The sequence below is a fragment of the Stylophora pistillata genome, chromosome 5 (genome assembly GCF_964205215.1).
Source record: "Stylophora pistillata chromosome 5, jaStyPist1.2, whole genome shotgun sequence".
Lineage (NCBI taxonomy): Eukaryota > Metazoa > Cnidaria > Anthozoa > Scleractinia > Pocilloporidae > Stylophora > Stylophora pistillata.
In genome coordinates, this window is record NC_142523.1 from 12,877,768 (window position 1) to 12,889,711 (window position 11,944).

Below are 11,944 nucleotides of genomic sequence, written 5' to 3' on the forward strand. Positions count from 1 at the left end.
GTCTTGCTGTTTATGTGAATGAACTACTTCATTTTCTTTTCAATTTTTATTTTTGGACAAATAAATAGCAGCTTTATTTTCGCATTTCAATTGCCGTAACAATTTCTTATCAACATCATTATAAATTTGTGCGTCCTTAGCCTTGTGCTGCCGGAAGGTTTTGTATGTTATTCTGCATATTGGAGCAGGCCGCGTTCCCTGGAAAGAGGCTAACAGCTGGTCCCCCGATTGCGTGGTGAAGAACATCTTGCAACAGAATATTTTCCAGAAATGAAACGGGCATTTGCGTGGTCAACATCTGCGCTGCGGTTTGTAAGTTGTTCCCAAGCACTGCAAAGCTCCGCGTCTGACCATTTCGAAGCACACAGCAGCCTGCGGTCCACATTAAATTTGGAATTGATATTGCGGGATAAGTAGTGCGCCCCCGGACTACTGGACCTAACTGGGCCACAGGCGGCGCGTTTGTTCCTTGAGCGGTGTTTTGAATGCGACGGAATGAAGTGCCTGTCAACAGGTACAGTCGTCCGCCATTGTTTGTGCATTGCGGAGCGTATGCTCGTATCCTCTTCTCAAACTGACACCATTGGCCGCGGTTAAAGGAAGGCTTTTGTGGCACAGCGTTGGTATAAACATAAGTGGAACGAACGCTGTCTCTAGTGCTGGAGTAAGTGGCCCCAGGGACAAGGTGGCCTTTGTCAAATTGCTGACCACGATATATTGCGTCGCTTCCTTGTCGCGCAATACCTTTAGTTATAAAAAGAAATTGCTAATTAGGTTTATTTTCCAACAGAAAGCATCATTTAGTCTGAAAGACAGAAAGGCAGCGAAGTGGGGCGGACAACTTGAATATAATTGCCAACGGACGGACAAAGAGAAGGAAACAAACTGATCTACGTTTTGAGTAACTGACTGAGAGACAGGCGGACCGGCGGATGGCTAGAAAGACAGACGATTTGGAGTTTTCATATGTTAGAAAAATCTGGACAGGTCAGGAAATCGTGAAATTTCCTACCGTCCAGGCCTTTCCGACATATGAACACTAGGTTAAACAGACAGCAGACACACAGATGGACAAGTGGACAAATGGAGAGACAGAAAAACGCTCAAACGGCAAACAGACAAATGGACAGGCAGATAAATGCACGCAGGCCTTGGACGAACGGAGGAAAAAAGACAGAAAAAGGCACTAAGAAAACAAACATTTTTTCAAGGAAATCAAAACGGGGGGGGGGGGAGTAATGGGGGATAGGGAAGCAGACTTGCTCATTGACAACAAGATCGGTATCACATTTTTACATTTAACTTGCATGTATTTACCTGGTGTTTGCGTCCATGATGGCGCGGGTCGTTGATTATTGGTATTAAAATTCACGTTTGTAGCTGTCACTACATAAGCTGAGAACACAGCAATGCCGTGACTTTGGTCAAACATCGTTGCATAATATACCTGACCATTGACTTGCTGGCAAATATACCTCATATGCTGTAGGATGTTGTTGCCCGATCGCAAACCTCTGGGTGGGTTTCCATTTACGAAAAATTGAGTGTAGCAAGGTTGGTTAGGAAGAAGGGAGACCATCTGTTGAGCAGGCACTGCTCGAATCTGCGCATTATCCTGGATGTGGGCTTCGTAAGATCTGTTGTTGGTACTGTGCGAATAATCATTTTCTATTGACAGGTAAATATTAAACAACATATCGGTTATTGATCTTGATGTATTTTTTGCCTTGAAGCGTTTTCACGCTCAAAGGTGATTTCGTTGTTTATCATATAGTTAATTGTTTATTAGGCAATTTACTTTTTCACTCATGCCAAATTATATTGGAAGAATGTAACAGGAAGCTTTGCTGCATGGATTTATCAAAATCAGTTCTGCGAACAGCGATGTTTCTAATCGGGTATTTTTAGGGTGTTAAGCACGTAGGGACTAATCAGTATAATTGTCAAGTGACCCAAGTTTCAAGGGAAATTAGTTTTAAAGAAGTTTTGAAGAACGTAGGAAAGCCACTGAATTAAGCATATGAGTGTGGATTTTCTTAGTTACTAAATGAAGCATTTTTGTAACCTTAACGTCCTCTGATCAAAAAAGAGTAAATAGATGGTAAAACGGAACTTGTTAATTTGAATTGTTGAGTGTAAAGTAAATGTCGATCTAAGTTAATTAGATGAATCAAACGAAGAAAAACAGCTTGACGACCAGGAAATTTCTTCATTTACTGAAGGAAATGTAAAGAGCAAAACGACAGCGCGGCGATTCCGTTCCGCTTCGCCTACTTCTGTCACGCACTCCCAATAAATAAAGATCTTCGAAATTCGCCCGCACTGAAATAAGAATTTGGCGTGTACGGCTAAATTCGTGAAAATACTCAGCGATACTACAAAACAAAACGTCTGATAAGGTATATTCATTATCCAACTACACTCTGTGGAGTACAAATATCACGCGGTATTTGTGCTCTAGAGAACCGGTTAGACAGGTTTTCTCGCATAGGGCAAGCGAAGAATTAGATTGAAGTTACAAAAACAAAAACAAAAAGAAAAAAAAAATAAAATACACAAAAAAACAAAACAAAAACAAAAAACCAAAAAAACCCAAAAAAATGGCGGACAAATTAAGGAGTCGGAGTGGCTGGCGAATATTGATCCAGGTTTATTGGATGGATCGAATGAAAAAAAGCAGTTAGACGACAATAAGATATCATTATTTGTTGAAAATAATAGAAACAGCAACACGACAACGCGCCAATTCCGTTCCGCTTCGCATGACTTCTGTCACGTTCTCCCCGTAAATAAATACCCGCGAAAATCGCCCGCATTAAAATAAAAATTTGGTGTGTTGGATAATAAATAACTTATTAGGCGTTTTGGTATGTCGTGTCGCTGAGTATGTATACTCTTTATTTGTATTTTGACTTGCCCTGAGGGTTCGTCAAAATACTGCACAACTCGTAAAAATATTCAGCGATACTACACAACAAAACTTCCGAATAAGATATAGGTATACAGTCCAAGATGGTTGACCAAACTGTTAAAAAGAAAGCTATTTCGACCAAATTTCCAAATTTGGCGACTGGTGTCAGCGTGAATCATGGGAGTACATATCATCAAAGTAGCTTAGCACGACAGTCTTTAATTGGACAACTCCGCCCATAAAGTGATATGACATCAGTGCATTGCAGTGAAACGATATCACCATGTATAGCCACGACTTCGAATTCATTATACTGATATCAGCATCGGATTTATAATGATACAAATCATCATCATGATGCAACATGTTTCGCCTTTAACTAAAAGTCAATCAAAGCATTTGAGTGGTGGTTTGCCTTCTTATTTTTTTGCGAACAATGGCTGTTTCCTTCTAGAGATCTGCTTAACATCTGACAATACAAACTTAAAATCAGAGCTCAAATGATGGACATTTTTTGTGAAATTGTAATACTTCGTGGAAACTCGTACATTATATGATAAAGATGGGAGTTTATAACCGGCAGGATCGCAATCATATTTGACTATAAAACAAAAATAAAACATGAGAGCGTAAATGAAATGAAAATCCTATCAATGCCCCGAATAACTCGGCGATGATAAATGTAGATTCAAAATTAAAACGATCACAAAGCACGTTTGTTATGAAGCGGCGGCTTCACAAATTTCGTTCTTAAAAAAAAACAAAACAATTTGTTATCTCACCTTTCTTGTAGTTCTTGATCAACCCGCATTCAGTAGTTTCTATATTTGATAACACCAAGACAATAGCAATCAAAGACGGCAAAACGTTCATGACGGATCCCTTCATCGTTCACAAGAAGGAGAAATGCTCTAGAACTTTGTCAACTGATAATAAATAGGTGATGAAACCTCCTCGAAATCCAAACAAAAGGGCTGCATACGATTTGATGACGAGAAAGCTGTTCAGGTTTTTCAACCGAATAGACAATCCAATAGGATTCTAGTTCACCTACGTCATCTCTTACCATAATGCCATAAACGTCTTGAAAGATGATGACACTTCGGTGAATCATTTGCGAAGAGAATCTCTTTCAGTTGAGGAATTTCACTCTTAGTAAGAAATTAAATCTTCCCGCTGACTATTGCAATTTCACAAAAATGGTTAATTAAGCTTCGAACTATAGATGAAAACTGTTTCTCCGAAATGAAATTTTAATATAGGGAAATAACCGGTGAAACCTTTCAAAAATCTGTCAAAAGTAACCTATGGAGACATCACTTTTTGAGAACAAGACTGGTGTCTGTTAAAATACTGTTAATGAATAACTGGGTTATTGGTTTTTGACTTATTGTGAGGTCAACATCATTAAATATTAATTTACCAAGTTCTTTTGTGCCTTTATGAACCAAGATGAAGTTTTTTTAAACTCACATCGCAAATTAATACTTCTTGTGTAGTATTTATTATTTTTTTCATTTTCATTTCACCCTCAGTTCAAAAAAAGCTTTATATCAGTTATAATTATAGCAAACGGCTGTAAAGTCATCCAAGTGCTAATTAGGAAAACGAAGATCTCGAGAAAGAAAGAGTAGTTAATTTAATATGCGTTTAATCTAAGCTGTCGTTCTGCTCCATGATGCACGTAAGCAACAGAGCTTTCCTTGGCCAAGAAACCTTACAGAATACCCGAAAATTACTTGAAATAAACAAGTAGCAGTAGTATCGAAATTTTAGAAAGGTGGATAGCAAGGATCAAGAACACACAAAAAAAGAGAACCATACGACAGTGGGCAAATCATCGAAATGCACTCACCTCATGCACTCATGGCGGAGCAAAATGCTTATTAAGTTGAAGGGAACACATACTGTAATAAGTCGAACCCATCGTCCGAGTACGACTGGTATGGAGACGAAACGCTGCCATTTACATCGAAAAATTCTACGATTTAGGACAAACAACAAATACTTCACAGCAAACTTTATGACAAGACTTTTGTTTTGTTTTCGTTCTATCCACCCGCTGCTGCTTGAGGAAGCTGTTGGAGATTGTTATTTAAGCAGTTTGCAAGGTCTGGGAAAAGATTGACATCTGGTCCGCCAACGACCCTTTGGGTTACATCGGCTGTGAGGATATTTTGCAGCTGTGAAAGGGTTATCTGCTGTGTGAACGGCTGGTTTGCGTCGTTATTTCCAATCGCTGCAAAACTCTCTGCTTGGCCATTGGGAGCCGCGTAACAACCAGCAGTACACATCGAGTTGGGGAAAGCTATTGGTTGGTAATGTAGGACTGGACCTAATTGGTTAACTTGTACCAGGGTAACTTGCAATTGGTTGTTCTGAACCTGAACGAACGAAGTGCCAGTCAACAGAAATAGCACTCCATTGTTCCGCACACAGTTGTTTTGAGCGTAGGTCCGTATTCTCCTTTCAAACTGGGACCACTGACCGCCGTTAAAAGCTCCCACTTGTGGAACGGCGTCTGTGTGTCTATAAGTTGAACACAAGCGCTCTTCAGAACTCGAGTAAGTCTCCGCTGGGACTAAATGACCTCTTTGATATGGTTGAGTTTGGTGAAGGGCGTCGCTGCCTTGCCTCAGTATACCTTAAAAAGTCAAGTTTGATAGGTCATTTTATCGTATCGAAATTCAGCTTCTTGCAATAACATGAATTAACATTACACTTACATATTACATGTATAGATAACAATGTCATGCAGGTAACTGGATTTATCAATGTTACAGTTTTACGTTTCATGAACGAACACTCGATATCCTTTGATTCTGGCAGAATTAGCGATTAAAGTTACATCCTTTCAACGTAAAATGCTTGAGGCACCCTCGGTAACGTAAAGTGAGATCTGCACTGATCATCGACGATAATGGACCCAAGGAGAATACAGAAGGGGGGGAGGGGGTGGGTTTGGGGTAGATCGCTATTTTCCCCAAAATTCAGCGTTCTGAATCGTCACGATTTTCACAGAGAATCCTACGCCTTTAACAATTGTTTTCCCCAAGTCTAACTCCTTTGTCCTTACCTGGTTCTCTCTTCCATCCTCTTGCTCCTTGCGCCTGACCAAAGTTAATCGTTCCTCGATCAAAGTTTTACCCGACATACACCGCAATTCCCAAGTATTCATCGAACATAGTGGCGTAAAAGACATCGTGACTGCCTGCTATTTGTTGGCAGATGCACTGTATGTTGTGTAGATTCTTGCGGAGACCTGTTGGCGGTTGGTTATTCAAAAAGAATTGTCTGAAGCAAGCTTGGTAAGGATCGTGAACAGACCTCCGGAATAATTTGATATGGTTGTCCCCCTTTTCAGTGCTGTTGCTCAAGACTGCGCGACCGCCGACACCTGGAGAAGTTAAGTTGAGGCTTGAAGGATCACAATCGTACCAGAAACGAAATATTGACACAAGAAATTTTTATGACCTTAGAGAGCGGCTCTTAGTTGTCAGATATTTTCCACATTATATCGTCTGATGAGCAAACGGGGCACACTAACACCACTAATACAAATGTATCAAATCGCAAATTATTTTCCAGGAATAATGCTCTCTAAAAAGATTCGTCAGAAAAAGGTTGTCCGCAGGTATTTTATTTCAAAAAAGGCTGATAATTTCGAAAGAAACTATTTGAGGTTGCGTCGGTGGGAGTAACGAAATAATTTGGATATATCAACAAAGTTGAAGTGGTAAATTGGCCACCGTAACGATTACAAAAGCTGACGTTTCTAGCGTTAGCCCTTCGTCGGAGCGAATAGAGGGATTGTGGGTTGTGTGTGCTTTTAAAGGCAGAAAATGGAGCTACGTTATTGGTGGGAACATGGCAACGAGAAAAACATGAATAAATTAGTGGAATGAAAAGCGTTCGTTGATCCCTGTGGAATTAAGACTGCCGGTTTGAAAGATGAGCTTTTGTTCAAGATTTTTACGGCTTTCCGTGCTACCTAAGTGCAAGGAAAGACCGCAGATTGCCATATGTTGCTTAGAATGATTAGGTAAATTAAAATGTCTAGCGACTGGTTTCGATGTGTCCATCTCATTCCTTTCCACGTCTCGAAGGTGTTCTCGGAATCGATCACCTAGTCTTCTGCCTGTTTCGCCGATGTATGTCTTTTTGCAATCAGTGCAAGTTATGCAATAGATTACATTGGTGGAGGTGCACGTGAATTGATCGGTGATCTTAATGGATCGTTTGAGTCCCGATATTTTATCAGTGTTGCGAATGAAAGGAAACGTTTTGCATCGTGCACGAACGCATTTAAAAGTGCCTGGTTGGTCATTAGTCTGAAAATAACTTCTGACCAAAAAATTGCCTATGTTTTTGTCACGTTTGAATGAAATGAGCGGAGGCTGCGAAAAGATAGTGCTTGACTCTGGATCGTTTTGAAGTAATTTATCTGGATCGTTTTGAAGAGTATAGAACATAGAGTTAAAGCTGTCACGCCATCTACCAATTTGTAACATGGCGATCCAAATCCCGAATTTTTCTATCGGGTTTTTATTCGACACAGAAGTCTTCTACGACCTAGAAGACAAAAGAGAAAACGAGCAATTAGCGTCGATCGATTTAGAGGATACTGTCAATGATATTGCGACCTACCCGTTAACTGAAAGTGAAGTTTCCAACGAAGTTAATCATGAAAACGATGAGCGCTGCGGCAACCTAAACAGGCAAAGGTTTGAAATTATGTCAAGTGCCGCAATAGACGACATAATTACAAGAGCAGAAACAAAGAAAACCAAACAATCCACCAACTGGGCTATCCGAGGTTTTGAAGATGAGTTTTTTTGTTGCAAAAATATGATAAATACAACACGAAAACCTCGTATATAGTGGACACACATTTGCTAAATTTTCTTGCCAAAAAAGATAAAAAACAAACAAGAAAAATGGATAACTTTAAAATTGGCTGGCACACACGTTTCTAACCAACAACTACAACTTTCTCTCCAAAATGAACACCAAAATGCAAATAAAAATCTTTTTCTTTTCGTTGTCGTTTTTTGATAGTTTGGTGCCGTGAAAGAAAAGTTGCCAAAAACCTCCACGAAATGAACAACAAAGAGCTTGACCTAAATCTCCGCTACTTTTATGTAGAAGCACGAATTACAAAAGATGGTGCATTGCATTCAAGGTCATACCTTCTTGGATTGCGAAATGCAACTGATAGATACCCCCAAAACCAACCATTTAACAGGGGAATCTTCATTTTAAAAGCCACAGATTTCCAACGGTCAAGTAAGCTCCTCCAGAGTCAGATAAAGCTAAACAAGCGCGAGAACAAAGAAAATGCAAGACACAAACCTCTAATTCCAGTAGCAGACCGTCAAAAGTTGAAGTCGTCAAATACAATCTAGGGAGACAATCCTTGGTGTCTTCTGCGGAATATCTGGCTTCATATAACCTTGTACTGGTGTCGTTGAGGACGAAAAGGTCTACGACAGTTGACTAAGCAAAGTTTTCAGTTCTTATTCGACGACAACGGACGGGAGTACGCTTCAATGACTCATAACGAGGCTACTAAGAATCATTCAGGGAGGATTGAAGACATCAGCATTGTAGAAAATTAGGCCAGGATCTATTCAACATCGTAAGATCCACTTTTTGACGGCCTCAACTGCCTCAAAAACTATCTCCAGAAGCTAAATCCTGCCTGCGAAGCACATTTTCAGTACCCAAAGCGAGCCGTGTAATCTGAAGATGAAGTTTGCATGACGAGCTTTGCTCAAGAAAAAAATTCTCAGCAGGCATCGTAAACTGATGCCGAGGTTTGGGGAAGAAGGCGTTGGGTGGATGTCATCACATTAATTACACCACAATGTAATTATACAGATTAGCGCCCACGAATCCACGAGAGATAAGCGATTGCGTGCGAGTTAACGCGGGGTCATCTGTTGGCGATGAAAATCAAAATCATGAAATGAAATGAAGTTTGTTGTGCGCGTAATGGTCATAAAATACTGCGTTTTCTCTGTTTCTGCCTGTTTCCTTCTAACGACATTTTTAATCACGTAGTCTTTCAAAGATCCTTCCTTTTCACAGAAGAGGCAATACCGGCGAGGCGCCGTATTCGAAAAGCCTCTCTTTCGATTATTTAGGTATGATTCTTTCGCTTGGTTTGCCATAAAACAGTAACAAAAGATATCGCAATTTTCATGTGCTGTACGACCTGAATAACAACCGTATCGAATTTCCAGTATTGCGTCACTTGGTGGATCGATCAGTGTTCACGCTTTGCGATCGTAGTACACGATGTTATTGTTTTGGTACAAAACCTGTGGCGGTCGCACGACTTGGCCTCGTATCCTGGTTAAATTCTTACCAATATTATAATATTAAACCTCGACGAGATTTTTCATGTCGAAATGTCGAAAAGCATCATGTTTTCGATTTCGAAACCATTCGAAATGAAGTCATAGAGGCAGTCGGATTTTCGACGTGCGGCTTTCCACCGGCTTACTTAACCACGCAGAGTCTTTGCAGGATTACAAGTGCCACACTTGACCCTTACAAGCATTGGTATCTACTTTTGAAAGAGGTATGTGACGTTCCTTTGCGTAAATATTTCATATGCGATGTATTTAAGATATTTCCCGACGAAATCCAAAGTGTGGCGACACGGGAACTTCAGCCGGCCAACTCATCGTTCGGAGTAGTGGGGTTAGCCAGGATTCCCGACCTCGTTCACGTTGTGTTCACGTTCTGTCTAATAGCTGGTCTATCTTCTTCGTAATAAACAATCCCCGACGAACTTATTAAATCTGCGGGATTTATGACTATCGTAAATCTGGTGAACTCCGCCACGCTAGACTTTGAGCCCGAAGGCGCGAAAAATTTATCTTTTGGCGCCAAACTCAGTCACGACTCCGAAGAGCTCGCTTCCTAACTTACCGAAAGATCAGCTAGAGTAAATTCCCTTGGAGTGGAACTGAAGAAGCTTCGAACACAGATTTCTCATCTCGAATCAGCATGGAGTCAATTTTACAGACCCTTTTTTCCACCTCAATGTTCGTACCTTGTCGTGGTGAGGTCGCTTGAGTGCCTCAATGACCAATTGCAATACAATGCCTTTAAAGAATTCAGCTTCAATTAGTGGGCTGTATTTTCTGCAAGGTAGAGGCCAGACTAACACGGACTTTGTCATTGTAGTTATTGTTATGATTATTATAATTATCATTATTATTAATGATTTTGTTATTGTTATCATTATCTTTATGATTGTGATTGAATCATTTTCAAAATGAAATAGGCTGCTCAATGAGGATGGCATGCTGAGGCAAGTAGATTTTCATTTATTTACCCCCCCCTCCCCCCAAGTAGAAATTCAAGTGTTTCTGATAGTTTTTCTCTTCAATAGATTGTTAGAATGCAGAAGATTTTCTAAGACACATTGTACAGAGGGCTTGTCTTAAGTAGTTGTTTTCTGATTCAAAACCACCTGCCTAGTTCTGTTTCTCTTGGGTAGTTAGTCCATGGACTGTTGTTATCTGATGGCAGAACTAACAGGTGGATCTGTTTCTCTTGGGTAGTCAGTCCATTATGGGCTGTTGTTATCTGATGGCAGAACCACCAATCTGTTCTGTTTCTCTTGGGTAGTCAGTCTATGGACTGTTGTTATCTGATGGCAGAACCAGTCCCTATTTTTTTCAGCTCTATACAGTCAGTCTTTTATGGACAGTTATTTTTATCTGATGGCAGTTTTAGCTTGCTCTTTTTGTTTTGAAAAGTGTGTTGCTTATACTGTTTGTCACGTATCATCTGTTGTTAGTCGGAGGCACTTTGGTCAATCAATGCTATCATTGTCTTCATTATTATTATAATTGTTAATTCAGCTGCTACTCTTCTCTCTTTGCCACAGGGCCCACTACAGACAGCACTAGCTTAATGAAGTCCCAAAACCTTTCACAATGAGCCAACTCAAGAATTGCAGTCCTGAACAGTTTTTGGGGTTTTCCTGGCTTTTCTTGAGATTATTTTGTCTCAGTTTCAATTACTTGGATACTCATTCAGCTAGACTAACAATAACACCATTTTGTTCATAGATAAACATTGAAATAATCATAATAGTAATATAAATGATAATAATAATGATTTGTTATTGTTGTCATTATCATTATCTTTATGATTGTGATCATCATTTTCAAATTGAAATAGGCTGCTCAGTGAGGATGGCATGCTGAGGCAAGTAGATTTTCATTTAATTCCTCCCCCCTCCCCCCAAATAGAAATTCAAGGGTTTCTGATAGTTTGTCTCTTCAATAGATTGTTAGAATGCAGAAGATTTTCTAAGACACATTGTACAGAGGTCTTAAATAGTTGTTTTCTGATTCAAAACCACCTGCCTAGTTCTGTTTCTATTGGGTAGTTACTCCATGGACTGTTGTTATCTGATGGCAGAACTAACAGGTGGATCTGTTTCTCTTGGGTAGTCAGTCCATTATGGGCTGTTGTTATCTGATGGCAGAACCACCGATCTGTTCTGTTTCTCTTGGGTAGTCAGTCTATGGACTGTTGTTATCTGATGGCAGAACCAGTCCCTATTTTTTTTTTTTAGCTCTATGCTGTCAGTCTTTTATGGACAGTTATTTTTATCTGATGGCAGTTTTAGCTTGCTCTTTTTGTTTTGAAAAGTGTGTTGCTTATGCTGTTTGTCACGTATCATCTGTTATTAGTCATAGGGTGACTTTGGTCAATCAATGCTATCATTGAGTCAGTTTGCTAGACATAACGTCTCGTAGTCACGTTCGACGCACTAAAAACTACTATAAAACGAATACAAGAATTGTAAAAACGTGTAAAATGGTATATAAAAAGTCACTTGTAACAATGTAGCGGAATTCCAAATCGATTTCGATCAATTACGATCCTCATCAGTAGTACTCCGCCATGTTTAAAATACTCATAAATAATTGTTCATATAAGTGACTCTGAAATGTCCACACTTCTTCCAGGCTTCATGTAAGCGGTCATGATGTATCAATCACA

At 39.8% G+C, this 11,944-nt stretch overlaps 1 protein-coding gene and 1 pseudogene across 1 annotated transcript; both read right to left on the bottom strand.

Moving 5' to 3' along the window:
- On the bottom strand, window positions 1-3,956 carry LOC148730346 (endonuclease domain-containing 1 protein-like). The gene is made up of 3 exons (XM_088759289.1): window positions 3,694-3,956; window positions 1,318-1,668; window positions 1-744 (listed from the first exon to the last, which is right to left on the bottom strand). Exons 1-3 carry the CDS (start codon window positions 3,797-3,799, stop codon window positions 137-139), a joined length of 1,065 nt encoding a protein of 354 aa, XP_088615415.1. The 5' UTR covers window positions 3,800-3,956; the 3' UTR covers window positions 1-136.
- Window positions 3,957-4,954: 998 nt separating this feature from the next.
- On the bottom strand, window positions 4,955-6,302 carry LOC148730347 (uncharacterized; annotated as a pseudogene).
- Window positions 6,303-11,944: the final 5,642 nt, after the last annotated feature.